This window comes from Mesocricetus auratus, unplaced genomic scaffold, assembly GCF_017639785.1.
Source record: "Mesocricetus auratus isolate SY011 unplaced genomic scaffold, BCM_Maur_2.0 Super-Scaffold_100691, whole genome shotgun sequence".
Taxonomy (NCBI): Eukaryota; Metazoa; Chordata; class Mammalia; order Rodentia; family Cricetidae; genus Mesocricetus; species Mesocricetus auratus.
The window spans coordinates 14,534,398-14,555,005 of NW_024429267.1; the positions used below are offsets into that span (position 1 = coordinate 14,534,398).

General features: G+C 42.7%; 1 protein-coding gene across 4 annotated transcripts in view; it reads left to right on the forward strand.

Annotated features, from left to right (window-relative positions):
• The window catches only part of Fam214a (family with sequence similarity 214 member A), a 70,981-nt gene that overhangs the window by 26,474 nt on the left and 23,899 nt on the right, over positions 1 to 20,608 (forward strand). For all 4 annotated transcript variants that reach the window (XR_005874677.1, XM_040739581.1, XM_021229377.2 and 1 more), the window contains one exon: positions 20,225 to 20,409. Coding sequence is in view for 3 of the 4 variants with exons in the window: in XM_040739581.1 (XP_040595515.1) it covers positions 20,225 to 20,409 (185 nt within the window). In the remaining variant the exon portion in view is untranslated. The remainder of the gene's footprint in view (positions 1 to 20,224; positions 20,410 to 20,608) is intronic.

A 20,608-nucleotide genomic window follows, 5' to 3' on the forward strand; every position in this document is an offset into this window, starting at 1 on the left:
ACCTGGATTCTAGACCAGCCTGGTCTACAAGAGCTAGTTCCAGGACAGCCTCCAGAGCCGCAGAGAAACCCTGTCTTGGAAAAAAAAACAAAAGAGAAGCCTGGACTACATGAGACTCTGTCTTCAAAAGCCAAAACGGTGCTGAGGAAGATGACTCAGAGAGGAAAGCCATTGCCACTCAAATAGTAACACCCAAGTCTTAGTTCTCAGAGCCTGTGTAAAGCTGGGCCTAGCAATGTGCCTGCAACCCTTGTTGCTAGCCTGGGGTATGCAGCAGTAACAAGCAACAAAGGAGAAAGTGGAAGCTGAGAACTGACCCCTGAAGTTGACCTCTGACCTCCACACACATGCTTGGCATGGTACTCCCACACTCATGCATTGTGCACACGTGTGTGAAAACACATACATATACATCATGTACATATACACTTGCTCACAGACACAGAATTCAGTGTTAAAACAGACTGAGTAAGGATTTCAGGACGTTTGTGAGGAAAACATTAGGGTTTGGGAGCCTCACTGGAGATGGTGACATATACCAGAGTGTACCCCATAAACAGCTGCTTTTGAAGTTTGTTGTGATGGAACCCAGTGTCTGCTCTGACATCTGCATTATGGATGGTCTGTGGCAAAGAACCAGGCACAGAAAGACCAGTCTGGAACACAGCTCTGAGCTGCAGGCTGGGATTTCTGGACCCCTGAAGGACACTTCCTGTGGTCCTAGGCTGCCATTTGGACTCTGCAGAAATGGCCCTGCTCTAGAAGTGGAGGTCCACTGTATGAATGTCAGCTTCCTCCATCCTTGTTTAAGACAGTCCAGCTGAGCTGCAGTTGCTCTGTGTGGCAATTAGAATGTCTGCATCCCATTATCTTTTTTATTTCCCCAGGAGTTTTAGGTTTCACACAAATAAACACACACTCAGTGGAAAATGTGAATGCTGAGAGCAGAGCTCTAAGGAGTGAAGGGTCACACACATGGCACAGGGATGAATGTTGAAAGACCCTAGTGTGCTTTTTGGGACCAGCTTATGTTGTAACCATATTCCCACGAGGTAAAAGTGCAAAACTAAATTAGGTTGGGCTTAAGGATAATTTTGGAAAGTTACATGCCAGTTATCAGGGATTAGTAAGGCTGGAACAAAACAAAGCAGCCCTAGAATAGTAGATGGTGCCTTTTTAGCAGACTACTCTGAACACACAGCTAAACATAGAGCATGTGGTTCTGAAAGGGGGCTCTGCTTTCTTCTGTGACAGTGCTCTCTCAGCAACAGCCTCCAAGTTCTTTCTACGTGGGATGTGGAGTAACAGTACCAGGCAGCGTGGATGCTTCCACAAAGGACATTAAGAAGGATACCTTCTACTTGAGGCATTTAGTATGAAAGAACGATGTCTTAAGTCGGATGCTTTACGTGGAACACAAAAGTGTTGTGAAGTGGGCTTAGTGCAGGAACTAGGCAGTGAATCAGAGCTGCATAGCTCCCAGTGCAAGTCCAAGCACCTGGGATACATGGGTGAAAGCATAATTCTGCAGCTCAAGCTGTAAGGAGGCAAAGCTGTGTCCTTTAAGATACCAGTGGGCCAGTGGGTTCCCTGAGTGACAACTTCCTCCCATGAATACAGGTCCTTCTGTTTCCCAGTGCTTTGATATGTGTCCTTTTTTTTTTTTTTTTTTTTTTTGGTTTTTCGAGACAGGGTTTCTCTGTGGCTTTGGAGGCTGTCCTGGAACTCGCTCTGTAGACCAGGCTGGCCTCGAACTCACAGAGATCCGCCTGCCTCTGCCTCCCCAGTGCTGGGATTAAAGGCGTGCGCCACCAACGCCCGGCGATATGTGTCCTTTTTAACTCTCATCACAAATGAGACCAATCCTTGCCATTCTTACAAGATGGGCCTCTACTTGGAGGTGGTGATGGTACCTTGCTCCATCCCCCTTGGAGGTGGTAACAGTGCCTTTTTCTGCCCTCTCAGAGGTGATGTCCCTGGCTTGCTGTTTTTGCTTTCTTAAGAGCTGAATTTTACTGATAGTTTTTTCACACCTAAACATTAAGTTCCTCCTTTCCACTCCAATGTTCGAGCTAATCCTTCAGATTGAGTTCAGAGGGTTTTCCTCAAGCCTTGGTCACCTTGTGTAAGCATTCAGTAGATTGTATGGTGTTTATCTGCAGCCCTGTAAAAGATTGCCTAGGCCTAAATTCCCAGGAACTAGGAAGAGCTCTCTCATTTTTCGTGTTTTATGAATTTGAATGTCTTTCACGTTTGTGTTGGAGAGTTTATGAGTGGTTGCCTAAAGCAGTTTGCTTATTTTAAAAATGAGTGTTTCTTTTTCCCATTTAAGGGAACTATATTGATAGAGTAGAAAGTAACTGGCTATTAAAATACGAAGACTGTGAGGATAATAAGAATCATTATTTGGAAAAGCAAATAGGAAACATTTTATCACTTAAATGAGAAAGAAGCTGAAAGTAAGGAAACAAAGCAAGAACTAACTAATAAGTATTCATTCAAGAACCTGTTCCTGCCAAACACTGTGCCGGGACAGCAGGGATACACACTGAGAATCTCAGCCAGCAACTGGGTCAACAGATAAAGGGCATGCAGTACAACCCTGAAAACCCAAGTTTGATGTCCATGTAAATATGGAAGGAGAAAACTGACTCCATAAAGTCATCCTCTGATCTTCACATGCATGTAACACACACACGCACACACACACTCGTGCACAAACATACACACACATACACTCAGGCACATTCATACACATACTCACATATACATATATCATGTGCACACAGGTGTGCACAACATATACATACACACATACAAACATGCACACACGCATACACAGATTATTGGCCTTTTTTCCATGGAGTTTCAAACAAAGGTGCGTTTTATTCATGCTGAGTTTATGAAGGAAAAGTACACAGTGCAGTAAGGTCTTCCAAAGACAGTCAAAGCCGCAGTAGAGGACACAGGCCTCAAATGAGATGGGAAGACCTAAAGGATAGTGGTTAGAAGATGGAATGGAGACCGTCTAATTGTTTTATACCCACCCACTCCCTCTCAGGCAGATCTCATGTGTAGCCCAAACTAGCCTTAAGCTCTTGTCTTAAGCTCTCATCATCTGTCTTTATAATCCCAAAGTACTGGGGTTACAGGTGACAGCTACCACACCCAGCCCATAGAATATTTTTTTATTGTACAGAATATGATGAATTTTCCCTTCCAAAGAGAAATTATGTTAGGAAATATAAAGGGAATGTCTGGTTGCAAGAGCAGCTTTTAAACCAGTTTGATCCCCTCTACATGTTGCAAGAGCTTGACGTTAGAGTTCCCAGTGGGTGTCTTAAGAGGCTCTCATAAATGGTGAGATCTAAGCCCCCCCCCTCCATGGCTTCTAGAAGTTGGTTGAAGTAGTTTTGATCACTAGCTATAGTTACAGGGAACCACTAAGTTCGTGAGGTATCACAAGAAGAGCAGGGCCGGGCATTGGTGGCACACACCTTTAATCCCAGCACTCGGGAGGCAGAGGCAGGCGGATCTCTGTGAGTTCGAGATCAGCCTGGACTACCAAGAGAGTTCCAGGACAGCCTCCAAAGCCACAGAGAAACCCTGTCTCGAAAAACCAAAAAAAAAAAAAAAAAAAAAAAAAAAGAAGAGCAGGATGAGGGTGCTAAAGAATGGGTGTGCATAAGAGAACGAATTGCCTTCTGACTGACCAGGTCTCCACTGTGCAGCTCATGAGACCTTCGGGAGGGAGTTCTGGGAACTGAGTTGGCTGAGACAGACTGAGTGAAGGAAGAGGAGGTACATGCCCTGGGGCTTGGTGGTGCACACATTTGACCCCAGCACTCCTGAGGCAGAAACAGGCAGATCCCCGTCAGTCTGAAACTAACCTCATCTACATAGAGAGCTCCAGGCCAGCCAGGGGTACACAACTCCTGTCTCAAAACCCTAAGTAAATAAAAAGAATAGCTTGGCGTTTGGATTTTTCAACCCCTGCCTCATTACCGTGCTTCAGGCTTCCAGTGTCCCAACTGTCCTGGAAATGGTCATGGGTCAGATATAAGTAATTGCTGGGAATAGAGCTATCGATGGCAAGCTGAGGACAAAGACAGAAATGAAGTGTATGTGGATCATTCTTAGGTTTCAGGTCACAAAATGCAAAGCAGCAGTGGTTAGGACAAGGCTTCCACTACAGCTAGCACCCGTGTGGTTATTTTTAGTCTGTTGTGGTAGGATAGACTTAGGGTCAGCCTGTGCCTGTGGCCAAAGTGGCAGTGAAAACAACAGATGGGGTGGTGCTGCGAAGGGCTGGAATGGGGAGAAGCCTGTTCCGTTTCACACGCCTTTGCTGTCAGAGTGGACCGAGTGTAGGGTTTGGACTTGAGGCCCAGTGACTGCAGAGCTTGACAGGTGGCTCTGGAGCAGCATTTCCCGTACTGTCCAGTAACTTACACGGTGTGGGAAATGCTGCTGTCATTTGGCTTTGGTTTTGCTGTTGTTGTTTTTTGGTGGCTTTGTTTTTGAGAGATCTGTGAGTTTCAAGATACAGTACAACTACAAATACTGACCCACAGATATGTTACTTAGCTGTCAAAATGTAGGGAGAGGCCAGGTGAGGTGTCACATACCTGTAATCCCAGGTCTTTGAATGGTGGTAGAAGGATCACAGGTGCAAGACCATCGTCAGCTACACAGCAAGTTTAAGACCAGCTCAAGTGACATGACACCTCTATCAAAAACCAAAACAAAACAAAAACCTTTTTTTCTTTTTACCTTAGGGAGAAAGATCTAAGTGTGGAAGTGGAATGTGGATCTTAAGCAGATTGGCACACTCACTTCAAGATATATGTTGGATTAATGAGCAGTAGATAATTGCTTTATTATAGAAAGCTGTGCACATGTGATTGGCTGGCCTCAAACCAGTTTAATCTGGTTCTAGGAAATAGTCTCATTTGATTGCCTGAAGTTGATGATAATGACTTCTGTGATCAATAGAACATGAATTTAAAGTGTTACTTTGGTATTAAGTCCCAGGGCTTAATCATTGTATTTAGCAAAGGGTCCCACCTCTGGCTTCTCCACTCTTAAAGGGAAGATAGGGCAATTTGAATGGTATTTGAAGAGAAAAACTGAAGAGAGAAAGTATGGCACTTTGTTCTTAACAACCTGACAATAAAGTGATACCTTTAAAAGAGAAAATGACAATTAAGCTAAAAAATGTTTGATTGATGTCTGTAGTGGTGCATAAACAGGAATGCATGACTCTCTTGGGTACGTGAATGGTTAGGAGATGGCCTACCTGCCTCTTCTGGAGGAAGCTGTGGTTCCTCCTTCCAAATGCTGTTGTAACATCATGTTTTCTCTTAGAAACTTGTTTTTTTTTTTCAATTTTATTTCATGCGTATGGGCAGTTTGCCTGCATGCTTGTCTGTGTATCACACATGTGCCTGGTGCCTGCATAAGCCAGAAGAGGGCATTGTGTCCCTGAGCTTCAAACAGTTGTGAGCCACCACGTGAGTGCTGTGGTTTGAACCTGGGTCCTATGAAAGAGCAACCAATGCTCTTAACCACAGAACGGTCTCTCCAGCCCCAGAAAACTCACCTTCCACACTTCTGACCTGTGGCTCCATTTTTTGGAGTTGGCAGCTTTCCATCTTGTGGAGCACAGGTCTCCTGACTTTGGGCAGGGGTGTTTGGGGAAGTTGGGGAACCTTCAAGTAAACTGGGTTCCTGGTTACTTCCAGCCTCAAACCTTTCTGTGCTTTTACTGAGGGATGGCTGATGCCCACAGCAAAGACAGGCCAGCCCATCTTGATTCTGCCACCCAGAGTCTATTGTAAAATACCTTTTCATTTATGAAATTATGATGAAAGTGAAATTTAAAACACTGCACTTTTAATCTACTTTTTGTAGTCCTGTACTTCTGCTTAGGAAGTAAACTAGTAACATCCTAAGTATAGATTCTTAGTCCTGAGACTTTGCAAGCTTATTTTATTTTAATTTTGTTTTTGTTTTTCGAGACAGGGTTTTTCTGTATTGGTTTGGAGGCTGTCCTGAAACTCGCTCTGTAGACCAGGCTGGCCTCAAACTCATAGGGATCCCCCTGCCTTTGCCTCATGAGTGCTGGGATTAAAGGCGTGCACCACCAATGCCTGGTGTATTTTAATTTTTACATTATTCTTTTTTATATCTTTTAAAAAAATTATTCATTTTATATACCAATCATCTTTCCCCCCTGCTACCCTTCCTTCTGCTCCTCCCCTCTTTTATACTATCCTTAATGCTACTTTTTCCCCTTCGTTTCTGTAACAATCTTATATAGCCTAGGCTAGCCCCAAACTCACTATGTATCTGAATCTGGCCTTGAATTCCTGGTCTTACTGCCTCTGTCCCAAGTGGTGGGATTATAGGTATGAACCACCATGCTTTACATACCTTTAGACATTCTTAAAAAATCATAAGAAAAATGAGCCGGATGGTGGTGGCGCATGTCATCAAATGGAACTGACTTCTTTTCCTTCCTTTTTCTGTTCCTCAGGGCTAATAAGGGTCAGCAGTTTGATGTCTGTACCTCCAATCTTACTAGCCACTTTTTAGCCACATGAATTCACATGATTTTGCATGCCTTAAGACTCCTAAAAACAAAAATAGTACCATGCTGTATATATGCCATCAACTCCATCTTTCCCTGCAGAGCACTGTGCATCTGTAGTGATGACAATCCTAACTGTAGCATGGTTTTCTGTGTAGGAATGTACTGGTACTGACTTGGTTTTTAAGTAGTTTTGACATTTGGGTGCTCGGAAAAGGACCCAGAGCCTGGTACACACTGGGCACATGCTGTGTTTCCGAGCCACACCTGCCAGCCCTGCTCATTCAGCTGCACATTGTAGGAAATAAATGTATCTCTCGGTACTTCTGTTAGAGCTTGGGTGCTATGTAGATATATAAGACACAGCAATCCTAGATGCAAAATATAAATGTCTAAGTTCAAATATTAGAAATACGTGATGTAGGCTTGATCATCATGTTGGGTTTTTTTTTTAATGTAGTGCCTCATTTAAATCTAAATTTCAGATGAATGAGTAATTTTATAGTACAAGTATATCCTGAATTGAAGTTCAAATGCAACTGGACAAGTTTTATTTTTCTTTGCCAAATTGAGCAACCATAATTAGAATCTTATATAAAGTAAATGGCCTCTCCATACCTTGTCTCATCTTCGCGGAGTTACTTTGTTTTTACAAGTAATGAAGTGGAGTAAATGCCCGCATGCTGTGTGCATTAAAAATGAAGGGTCGTCAAGCCGGGCGGTGGTGGCACACACCTTTAATCCCAGCACTCGGGAGGCAGAGGCAGGCGGATCTCTGTGAGTTCGAGGCCGGGCTGGACCGATAGCCTCTGAAACAATACAGAGAAACCCTGTCTCGTAAAAACCAAAAAAAAAAAAAAAAGGGTCATGGTTTATACTTTGTTTTTCAACTTCCTCCACTGGCTGTGTCTCAGCAGCTCCCTCATGCTCATGCCAGTCACATTTAGTAGGATAAATGGTTATGATGCTAGTGAAATGATTTCAATGGTGTAAAATTACCGTTGTTTGTAACAAATACATTTTGGATCAGTCCAGTACAAAGTCCTTGAGACTTGCAGACTGCAGCTGATTCGGTTGTTAAAGACAGAAGACTAGAAATGAGGTCTGCACTCACCTCTGTAGGGCTTTGTCGACTGGAGAGCCAAGTACTGAAATGGGACCAAGATGTGCTGGTTGGAGCATTTCCTGTGTGTTTGGGGGGAGGTTACATAACCTGTCTAGACTTCCTCTGATACTTCTTCTTTAAAGTTTTGTCAGGGAAAATTAATAAATAAAAAGAGGTTGGCTTGGTTTTAGGTCTTACTTCAGCTGCTATAACAAAATGCACTAAACTAAGTAATTTTTTTTATAATAGAGAGAAATTTATTGCTTACAGTTCTGGAGACTGGGAAGTCCAAAGATTTAGGCATCAGAAGACTTAGTATCTGTAAAAGGTTCACCTCTGCTCCAGAGACAAGCCTCAAGTAAAGGGACAGTCTCCCTTGGGTGTCCCTGAGGCCCAATTCTGACTACTATCATATCAGTTTCAATAACGAACTTCAGAGGGTCACAAGCATCCAGACCACATTAAGACATCTGTTGTATATTTAGAAAAGCCAAGTATAACTTTTACTGACTTCCAGGTAAGAGGGAGGGAAGTCTTAAATGTATTGTAAGAAGTTGAAGACATTCTCATCCCTTAAGAAAGTGAATTTTGAGCCGGGTGTTGGCGCACGCCTTTAATCCCAGCACTCGGGAGGCAGAGGCAGGTGGATCTCTGTGAGTTCGAGACCAGCCTGGACTACCAAGTGAGTTCCAGGACAGCCTCCAAAGCCACAGAGAAACCCTGTCTCGAAAAACCAAAAAAAAAAAAAAAAAGTGAATTTTGGCTGGGCGGTGGTGGTGCATGCCTTTATCTCAGCACTCGGGAGGCAGAGGCAGGCGGATCTCTGTGAGTTCGAGGCCAGCCTGGTCTACAAGAGCTAGTTCCAGGTAAGTCTCCAAAGCCACAGAGAAACCCTGTCTTGAAAAAAAAAAAGAAAGGAAGAAAGTAAATTTGAGCCTATTCTGTGTCTTCCAGGCCTCTCACAACTGCCTAAGGATAAAAACATAATTTTGAAATGGCTAGCATTAATTATTTTAATTACAATGTAGAAAAATGACTTGGTAAAATAGTTTCATTCACATGCATAGTCCTTATACAATTATAAAGCCAAAGATTTTAGCATTTAATATGTTTAATTGAAATAGAACCATATTACCCCCTTCTCCCTCTAGCCACCCTCCCTGGAATCCCTCTTATCCCCCCCTTCTCAATTTGATAACCTCTTTTTCTTTGATTATTTTTGTTAGGTGTGTGTATGTGTACACACAAGTATGTAGAAATACAACCTGCTAAGTCCATATTTGTGTGTGAATAATGGCTTCAAGGCATCTGACAACCCATCAAGGGACCCACCCATTCTTAGGAGAGGCTAATTCTACCTCATCCAGCAGTTGTTAGTTGCCTGGAGCTTTAAAATGCCTAAGGGTGGGACCCTATGGAATTTCCCCCTTCTGCATTAACATGTCTGATGCTGCCATTGTTCTGGTCTTCTTTGTGCAGTCATTTCTAGGAGAGACTTTCACAGCAGACTTCCTGGTATTCTGGCTCTTACACTCTCTGTTCCCTCTTCTTTGAAGTTCCTTGAGCCATAGATGCAGAAGCTGTGATGGAGGTGTATCCACTGGAGCTGGGCTCCCCCGTGATCTTTTGATTCTGCATTTGTGTCCCGTTTTGTTTTTTGTAATGGTTTCACTTGGTAGAAAGAGAGACTTGATAGCTGTACTTAAGAAAGAATGGTGACTTGCACACAAGAGGATTCTTGTGGGTCGTGGGTCTGGAAATAGGCTTGTGGGTTTGCAGATGGTGAAGGGCCAGAAGAGGTAGTCCTTTAACAAATCAAATTATAGAACAAATACACTCAATACACTGTAAGTCATTGTGACATGTTACAGTTGTATAGTTAGTCATTCAAGTATGAGCACAGTGGTTGGTCCAGTTTTAGGAACCAAGTTTTTCAGAGTTGGGAGTATTTGTGATGCTGTGTGTCTTGATATTTGCTTAAAGCAATGTCAACTTTTTTTCCCCTTCCTTCCTTCCTTCCTTCCTTCCTTCCTTCCTTCCTTCCTTCCTTCCTTTTTCTTTTCTGTTTTTTTTTTAAAGACAGGTTTTGTCCTGGAACTCAATTTGAAGACCAGGCTACCTCCCAAGTTCTGGGATTAAAAGCATGTGCCACCATGACATTTTGCTCATAACTCCTTCTGCCACCTCTGTGTCTCCCTTGGCTTAGTTGTCACTCTCTTCTTTTTTGGTTTTTTCGAGACAGGGTTTCTCTGTGGCTTTGGAGGCTGTCCTGGAACTCGCTTGGTAGTCCAGGCTGGTCTCGAACTCACAGAGATCCACCTGCCTCTGCCTCCCAAGTGCTGGGATTAAAGGCGTGTGCCACCAATGCCCGGCCTGTCACTCTCTTCTTCTTTTTTTTTTTTTTTTTAACTTGGTCTTCTTTTTTTTAAATTTTTAAAAATTTTTTTTATTGTCACTCTCTTCTTATTACCTGGTTTCAAGATTCTGTTAAAAACAGGGAGTCTGGCAGAGGAAGGCAAACCACTGCATTCAAAGTCCGCCTGGTCTACAGAGAGTTCCAGGATGGCGAAGGCTGCATAGAGAAACAAACAAAACAAGCGGAGAGTCTTGGGGCTGGAGAGATAGACAGCCCCGTAGTTAAAAGCACTTGATGTTCTTTCAGAGGACCCAAGTTTGGTTTCCAGCACCCATGTGGAGAAGTTCATAATGACCTACAACTTCAGTTCCAGGAGATATGATGCCCCCTTCTGACCTCTGTGGGCACTGCACCCACTGTGTGTGTGTGTGTGTGTGTGTGTGTGTGTGTGTGTGTGTGTGTGTGTACACATCTATATCTACAGCTATTGCTTTTTCTTCAAATAAAAAGTTTGTTGGCTCAATGGTTTCTCTCAAAAATTGGGTATCTTTTCATAAGGAGCAAAAAAATATTCAGCTAGTAGAGTTTGCTTACTTTGGTTTTGGTCAATCATGCTATATTGCATGTAAATCAGAACTGGATACAGTCTATCACTTTAAATTTATACACTTGGTTGCTTTTAAGAGGAAGTCTTCTACTTCCTAAATGGATACTTGATGAGACACAGTAGTTTAATTGGCAGTTTTTTCTTAACTAGTGAAACATAAAATAGATGTGTGGTAGTTTGAATGTAATTGGCCCCCCATAATCTCACAGGAAGTGGCACTATTAGGAAGTGTGGCTTTATTGTGTTGCATATGATCTTGTTGGAGGAAGTGTGTCACAGTGGGCTCAGGCTTTGAGGTTTCATATGCTCAGGATAACACCTAGTGTCTCAGCTGACTTCCTGTTGCGTGCAAGATGTAGGACACTCAGCTTTGTCTGCCTGCATGCTGCCATGCTTCCTGACGTGATGATAATGGACTGAACCTCTGGAACTTACTGTAAGAGAGCCACCACAATTAAATGTTTTCTTTATAAGAGTTGCTGTGTTCATGGTGTCTCTTCATAGCAATAAAAACCCTAACTAAGACAAGTTGTATATCTTAAAATTAATGACGTTACAGATTTGATGAAGTAGCAATGGTAATTGTACATAAAAGACAAATATAATGGCCTCATTTTGGAGGTGGACAATATACCCAGTGCTTAGTACACAAGTTTTAGATTCATTTTTATCTTTAATTATATGTACATGTGTGGGTTTGTGTGTGTGAGCATAGGTATTTGTTGAGGCCTGAGGTGTGGGATCTCAGGAGCTGGGGTACTGTGAGCTAGACAACATGGTTGCTAGGAACAGAACTTCACTCTCTTCAAGAGCAGCTCACACTCTGATCCACTGAACCCATCTCTAGCCCTGGCACACATATCTTTACATTTTATCATATTAATATCATTGTGAGATAAGATGAGATATAATGTGTGTCATGGTGTCTGGCATCCAGAAAGCACTTAAGTGTGAGTTGCTATGGCCTTTTAGCAGTGTTAAACTTACGTTAGATCCACAACCAGTGCAGAGAACAATGCATAGTGCTCTTCAGTGTCAGCAGAACAGATCGGCTGTTCTCACAGCTTTCTGCTGTGGCCAAGTCTTTTAGCGAGCAGAAATCTGGCTATGCTGTTGGTGTTTCTTAGACTACTGCATTTGCAGAATGCTGAGTGGCTGTGATGCAGTGTGGAGTGTTGCTCATTAAAGACTCTTATCTGACATTTTCCCAAAATACAGAAATGAGATACTCACTGTTCTAATCCATGGAGCGTTGTGCCTGAAATTTGGCATTAGAGGTTATACAAAAAGAAAGGGTATTCATAATAGACTTGGAAAATGTAAGTTGTTATAGGAAGGCCCTTCCCTGGTTACTTAACAGCTCTTTGCTTGCAATACAAGTCTAGAGGCAAGTATTAAAGATGCAACCCTTCCTGCTCTTGTACTAGCAAACCTTTTCTGGTTTTAGACACTGAAGACTTTGATAAGTACTGTATGTTCATAGTTACCAGGCACTGAAATGTTTTAAGTCCTTAACTAGGATTAGAGATGGAGGTCTCTGTTAGAGCACTTGCCCAGCACATGTAAATCCTTGACCTTAATCTATAGCCCTACAAAACGAAAATATTTGAAAACTGATCATGATACATACCTGTAATCCTGGCCGTCATCATGCTGAGGCAGGAGAATTCAAAACCAGCATGTGCTACAAAACCAGTTCCATGCCAGCCTGGGGTGCATATTGAGTTTCTTGTCTCAACTGAAAAGATGTAAACTAGCTAGGAAGTATGAAGGAGTGGATGCCCTTTCTCTTTTATATGGCATTTATCAAATCAAGATAACTTTATAAACAAAACTTCTTGACCCAACAAATGATGTATGTGAAAAACATTCACTTAGTTATTATATTTAGTTGTGAAATATTAAACACGGTTTCCAAGGTCAGAAATAAAATGCTCACTATTGCTGCTTTTGTGTTGTGTTGTGTAACTAGCCATTATAATATGACAAGAAAAATAAGTTAAAGCATAAAGACTGGAAAGAGAGAAACAGAATTTATTTGCAGTAATTATGGTTGATTAGTTTAGAACATCCTGTATGCATCATACAGGAACACCCTGGTGACCAACCTTAATAACAGCACTATATGCCAGTATTCAGTGGTTTTAGACTCTTTCTCTCTCTGAGACAGGGTTTCTCTGTGTAACAGTCACTTTGTAGAATAGGCTGACCTCAAATTCATAGAGATCTGCTTGCTTCTGCCTCCCAAATGCTGGGATTAAAGGTATGTACCACCACTGCCCAGGTAGACTTGGCACTAAGATTAAAAAGTAAATAGTAGGAACCATTGTGGATATTTGATCCAACACAATCACATTTATACTGTATAGAGTATTCTGTTGGGGAAGTTTGGGACAGATGGAATGGAAGGAGACTAGATGAGGAGAGCATACCCACTGAACTATTTTAGTTACCCTGGAAGGGATTACAGTCATGGAGTGGCAACGAAAACCAGCTAGAGATGCTCCTTGAGCATGCGCAGTGTTAGAGTACAGAGAAAATGTAGAAAGCAGCAGAGGATCAGGACTGGGAGGATAGGAGCAGGGGAGGGTGGCAGATGGCACTGGACTTAGTGGATTCGTTGTAGTTGTTTTTCTTTTCCCTCCATCTCTTATTATGCTTTCTTTGCTCTTCCTATCTTTACCTTAATTTCATTATATATGCTACCACAGAACTGATTCTTTTTCATTTAAGTGAGACAAAGTCAATGCTTGGCATATCTCTTTTCTAATCATTGTAACAACTATACAGTAGTTGGATAGTTAACCATTAAAATAATGGGGAGTCAAGGTAATTGTCCTAGCTTTGTACTATTATGACAATATCTCAGGATTCATAATTTAAAAAACTGTTTCATTTATTTGTGTGTTTGAACTCATGTGAATGTGTGGAAGTCTCAGGACAGCTGTGGAAATCAGTTCTCTCTTTCTACCATGTGGGCCTCAAGGTAACAGAATATCAAGCTTGCCAGCAAGTACTTGTAGCTACTAAATCATCTCACTAGTCCTCCTAATTCAGAACTTTAAAAGAACATACATTAAGCTTGGCACAGGGGTATGTACACATCTTAGTTTCAGCTATGTGAGAGTCTGAGGCAAGAAGATTGTTGCAGCCTGGGCAACACAGACAAAATGACCCTGTTGGGGGTAGACAGAGGACAGAATTACTTCCTGCAGTTTTGCGACTAAGAAGTTGAAGATTGCAGAGCTACTGTCATCTAGCAAGAGACTTTGTGCTGTGTCACCCCACAATGTGTACGTGGTGGAATAAATGCGTGTATATATTTTGGAGTCCAAATGACAACCAGGGTGCCCGTGCTTCACAGGTGATATCTATTTTTGTTTTGTGACAAGCTCTCTCACTGGCTCAGAACTTACCAAGTAGGCTATCCAGCAAGCTCCAAAGGTCTGTCCATCTCTGCCTTCTTGGCACTAAGATTGAAAGCGCATGATACCACAGTGGTCTTTTTTTTTTTTTTTTTTTGAGTGTGGTTGTCTTCCCTTCATGTATGTCTTTGTACTATGTGTATGCTTGGTGCTCACAGAGGTCAGAAGGAGGAATCAGATCCCCTGGAACTAGAATTGTGAGCCAACATATGGGTGCTAAGAATTGAACCTGGGTCCTCTGGAAGAGCAGCCAGTGCTCATACCCCCTGAGCCATATCTCCCAATGGACATTTTTTACAGTTTGTTATTATTTTTGTATTTTATGTATGTGTTTGTCTCTGTGTGTTTGTGCACATGAATGCAGTGTCCAGAGATACCAGAAGAGGACATCAGATATCCTGGGTACCTGCAACCAATTTTGGGGCCTCAAGAGGGGCAGTACATGCTCTTAACCACTAAATCAGCTCCCCAGCTTTGTTTTAAAATGGTCAAACTCACATATGTTCTGGGGAATGAACTCAGGCCAGAAGGGCTTACATGTCTTCTACAGGTGAAATATCTCAGGAGGGCTTGCTTTAACATCTCTCTGCAGATGCATTGTTTCAGGTTTGCTATGTATGTTTGGGTTTTGAGGCAAGGTCTTACTGTATAGCCCTGGCTGGCCTCAAACTCACAGAGACCTTCCTGCTTCACTTCCCAAGTGCTGGGATTAATGGCGTGTGCCGCCATACCTGCTTGGCTTTACTGTACCTTCAAAATCATTCTGCTTTGTTTTCTAATGGGCTCTTGGTTGAGAAGATTTTGTTTGGTACCTTCTTGTTTGGTGTTCTCATCTGGGCTCTGGTGGCTAGCCACCCTGATTACCTTCTCATTCCTTTCCCCTCATTCATGACGACCGCTGAACTCTGCCTGCATGGAAATCTATTCCTGTTTATTTCCCTGTCAGAGATTCCTGTCCTGTGAGTTGGTTTGTAGTGTGAGGGTAATCCACATTCCTCTTGCCCTGCCTTGGCTGGAAACAGCCCAGTGGCTAACAAGTGAGAGTTCCCTGAAGGGGTGAGCATAGAAACCAGAAGGCTTCTCTCGGAGAGAAGACAAAGCCTGTGGGAAAGTCCTACTTTCCCCCAAGGACAGACAAGGTCTTTGTCTCATAACATTTATCATTCTTCCATTAGAAACAAAGAAATAACATGTCTGAACTCGTCCAAGATTGGACTCTCATGATCTTAACTGCCTTTATGTAAAACTGAATTCTCCAATGAGTCTTTTCATTACTGTTCCAAAACAGATACTAATTAGAGGCCAATTTTGTGGCAGAGACAGGAGGATTGCTTGGAGTGACAGGCCAAACTGGGTTATATAGCAAGTTCCAGGTCAGCCTAGAGTACAGAGTAAGACCTTGCCCAACCCCCTCAAAAAGAAAGGAACTTTGTTTAGAAAGTTCTTTATATAAATTTTATTTCTACTTTTTGTGGGCTGTTAGTTTTGTTGAGTATACTCTAGCTTAATTTCTATCTTCATTTCATCTGTGGGTGTTTTACCTACATGTCTGTCTGTGTACCACATACATTCAGTGGCCTAGGATGCCAGAAGAGGGCATTAGATTCCTGTAACTGCAATTATAGATGGTGAGTCATCATGTGGTGCTGGGAATTGAACCTGGGTCCTGTAGAAGAGCAGCCAGTTGTCTTAACTACTGAGCATGATCTCCAACCCTTTAGGGAAGGGAGACATAATGCCTTGTAACATTCCTTCAGCCAGCCAAATCATTTCATAAAGGACATACCCATGAAAACAATAGTTTCTTAATTCACATTCTAGTTCTTTGTTCAGAAAAGCCACTAAGAAAGTCATTCTGACTGTAAGAACAAGTATAGTTCTAATGTGTTCTAAAGTAAGTGCTTATTGACTGTACTGGGTTTGCTGTTAACTAAAAAAACAAACCTAAGTTTCTAACATAGAAGATATGCCAAAATTCAAAGGGCAGTCTTTTTCTTTTTATCTTAGAAGTTTCTGAGGTAAGATTTTTTTATTTCATTGGCTAGGGATGAGAATTGATGTTTGAATATCTCTGTAGCAAGATTGAGGCCCTGGGTCTGATCCCCAGCACTGGGAAAAGTATCATTTCAGCTTGCTCATTCAGTAGCTGAGTTTACATCTGTTTGTGCCATAGGATTCCATTATCACATTATAATAATCCAGGTTCAAAATTAATTATACTTTAGGCATATTATTTAACCCTTAGTATATACAATTAATGTTTAAAATATTGTGTGTCTGAAGCCAACAGAGGAGAGCCAATGAGATGGCTCAGCAATTAAAGGCACTTGCCCCAAACAAGCCTGAGTTCATCCCCAGATCCCATAGTAGCATGGTGGGAAGGGAGACTTGACTCCAGAAAATGCCCACTGATCTCCACATGTGTGGTGTGGTACACACAAGCTTGTACTTGGGCACATGCACCACACACACACACACACACACACACACACACACACACACACACACACACACAGAGAGAGAGAGAGAGAGAGAGAGACATGTTTGTTACTGCTGTTTCTCATAATCGTGTATTGAAGATTTAAAGATTTTTTTGCAGTTGTTTAAAAAACAGTGTTATGTATATGTATGCCGCATGTGGGGGAGTGTATGTGTGTGCATATACATGATGTCCATAGGGAGGCTAGAGAGCAACTGTGGGCGTTTGGTTCTCTTAGTTTCACATTTCCGTGGGTTCCAGGGATGCCATGTGAAGAGGTGGGAGACTTTGAGTAGTACAGAGCTGTCAGGACAGTTCATCTGACTTCATCTGTAGTACCTCTTGTCTGCTTCAGCCTTTCCTTTCTCCTGGTCACAATAGTGTTAGTACCCCAAGTTTTGGAGGAGGTTGTCTGAAATAGTCTGTCTGTCCATGGAAAATGGTGACATGTATCCACGTGGATGTGGAAGGCACGGCTCTAGGCTGCATGCCAGCATCTTGCCACAGTCATTCACAGGGTCAGTGGCTTATGCAAGCTCTGGGCAGAGAAGGAAGTCAGTAAGAGGTCAGTCTAGAGAGCAGGTAGGACAGAGGCCTTTCACAGATAAGATAGGGAGTTCTTCACAAAGCTGCAGTAGATGAAAAGGAGAGGAGAAAGGCTTGCCTGGTGGGTTGGAAAGAGAATGGGGGGAAGGACAAGAGCTCTGTAGCCAGGAGTTTGTCTGAGGCGGAGAGGCCACACAGGGAGCTGTGAAAGCTGAGTTGACTCGGGTCTTGGGCAGCATCCATATCAGAGTACATGTCATATTGTCCAGCTAGAACAGCCTGTTCTGTGTGGCAACTATGGCCATAGTGACAAGCTTGAGGGTTATAAGTGGACTAATTAGGAAGTCAGTCAGTGAAGAAGAGCAATAACAAAACCTTTGTACCCTGAGGACTATGATGGACAGATCTGCACTAGGGTAGGAGATGGACCAGCATCCCTTGCCTCTGTGTACTGTGCTTGCAGTCTGACTGGGAGTTGGGGCTGGGGCTTTGGAGAGCCATGTTCTTGAGGCCCTGGACTCAAAAGTAAGCAGCTTAGGCACAGTGAAAGCTCTAGACACTTGGAAAGATCCAAAGATGAAGTAGGCCGTCACCTCCACTAGATGTGCAAGGACAGGCTGCTGACAATTGCCAGGGCAGTTCTGGCTTTTGTGGGTGGTTGAAGTAGACTTTCTCAAGATTCTTTCAACCCTGAGAGTTTATGAATCTCTTCTCTTCAGAAGCAGTGGAACTGGGTATGCTCCAGCATTTGAGAAGTAGAGATGGGAAAATTCAGACGATTAAGGACAGCCTTGACCATTTAGTGAGTCAGGCCTGCCTGTACTACATTAGAATTCATCTTAAAAACAAACAAACAAAAAACCGAATGAACCAACAAAAAATAAAGGGAGGCAGAAGTAGCTCTGGAAAACCCTAGAAGAGATCACAGCCAAGCTTCCTGAGAGACACAGGGTGAGCAGCCTGGGACTGCACTGGTACCCAGCCTTTGCATCCTTGAAAACCTACCCCACACAGCCGGGTAGCACACAGCTCTGTGCCGGGGAATGAAGGAGTGTTCTTCCCTGGGCTGCTACACATGCCGTGTAACTTAATCGTACAGCCTGCCAAGGTAGTAGAAAGATTCCAGGCCACTCATACCACAGAGTAAAATGGAAAAGAGGCCAGGAAAAAACCCGGGAGATTGCTAAGAAGATAATTTATTTAGGATAATATTGTTTTATCTTTGTAGAGACATGACTGTTAATATGAATACAAATTGTCCTTTTGTGAATTTACCCCAAGGAAATAATAGTTCACTAAGCTGAATATTCAAACATATTAGTTTTCAAGCATATTTATAAAGATTCTTATGTCTGTTTAGAAAACAACTGAGTCATGCTTTATATCCATCAGTATTGAACTGGTTAAATAGATCATGCCATAGCTATAGTTAAATTAAAATATAGACCTACTTTTGAGAAGGAAGCTGTCTACTGCATAAGTTAAAACGTGACTGATAGAAAGCAAGATGGCTCAGCAAGTAAAGGTGTTTGCCACCAAGGCTGACAGCCTGAGTTCAGTCCCAGGAGCTCACATGGTGTAAGGAGAGTCAACTCCACAAATTTGTTCTCTGACTTCCATTTACACTGTGGCGTACAACCCTGCTCCATAGGCATCTTCTCTCTCTCTCTCTCTCTCTCTCTCTCTCTCTCTCTCTCTCTCTCTCTCTCTCTCTCTCTCTCTCTCTCTCTCTCTCTCTCTCTCTCTCTCTCTCTCTCTCTCTCTCTCTCTCTCTCTCTCTCTCTCTCATACACTAATAAAATGTAATAAAAATGTAAAGGTAGGAAGTATGATGGTCTCTTTATAGGATTACCTGTGAATATCCTTGATTTATGACCTAATTTCATTTCCAAAGGAGATTTGAGACCCTCTCTTTTCCTATCAGCACATTATTATAATTTATAATAGTCCCATCTCAGAAATAATTCTGTGTCACAGTAATACTAAGTGAATAAAAGTGTGTGTCAGATGTATGGATATATATTTATATTTAAGAAAGTATACAATAGCGATTTCATAGCACCGGTGAACAATGGCATTATGGTGGTTAAGAGCCTAACTTCTGGAGCCAGACATCTGTCCAAGTTGCAGATTGTCTGGTGTGAGTGTGGGCCAGCTCCCTCCTTGGTTTGATTGCCTGCAGGATGCAGGCAGGAGTCCTTATCCTACAGTTCTCTGAGAACTGAGCTTATCTAGAAGGAGTACTTAGAGCTGGTGATAGTTGATGGCAGTTAAATCACCAAGTATTAACTGTCATCCTTCTGCCCCAGCTTCCCCAGTGCTGGGATTTTAGTTAGAGATGGTTTTTGTTGTTGGAGATGGTGGTTTGGGTTTTGTTTCTTGGGGGTTTAGTTTTTGTTTTTTTGAGATGGGGTCTTGCTACGTAACCAGCAGTAGTCTGCAACTCACTGTGTAGCCTAGGCTGGCCACAAATTTACAGAAATTCTCCTGTGTTAGCCTTCTGAGTGCTGTGATTATAGGCATGTACCATTGCACCCAGCTCACATGAGTTCCTGTTGAGTACTTTAGGGCCAGAGGTGTATGTCAGTGGCAGAATAAGCTGGAGTAGCCAGGCATGGTGCTGCACACCTGTAATCTCAGCCCCTAAGAGCCAGAGGCAGGCCGGGCATTGGTGGTGCACGCCTTTAATCCCAGCACTAGGGAGGCAGAAGCAGGTGGATCTCTGTGAGTTCAAGGACAGCCTGGTCTAGAAAGTGAGTTGCAGATAGCAAAGGCTACACAGAGAAACCCTGCCTTAAAAAAAGAAAAAGAAAGTCAGAGGCAGGGAGGTTAGGAGTTTAAGACCAACCTCTAAAACTTGTGAACTCAAGGCCTGCCTTGGCTACTTGAGACCCTATCTACAACCAGTTAGCTAATTAAAAGACTAATAATCTAGGGATATAGCTCAGTTGTAGAGCATTTGTTAGCGTGGCAAAGCGCTGGCCTAATGTGTGTATGACCCAGGGTTCAGTTCCACAATGATAGATAAATAAACAGCAACACTAAAAAATGTGATTAATTTGAGTGATAGATTTTTTTAATACAGTTCAGAATTTTCCTTTTTTAAAATGCCAGATGCCCTAGATGAGTATTTTGAATATGACGCAGAGGAGTTCTTGGTCTCTCTGGCCTTGTTGATAACAGAAGGACGGACACCCGAGTGCTCTGTAAAAGGTCGTGCAGAGAGTTTCCACTGCCCTCCAGCACAGTCTCGCTTCCCAGGAACAGCCAGACATGAATGCAGCGACAAGCTGGCCCAGGTGAGGATTGGGCGCCATTGCTTTTGGGGTTTGTCCTTTGTGTAAACTGGTTCCAAGTTTTTCATCCCTGCTCTTCTGTTACAGTGACAGGTGGGTACTTGAGAGTGCTGTAGGTAAATTCACTAAGAGGAAGGGAGGTTGGCAACTCTTCATTGCTGTGATTCCCTTTTCTTTAGGTGGAGAGTCTTACCCTGACCCT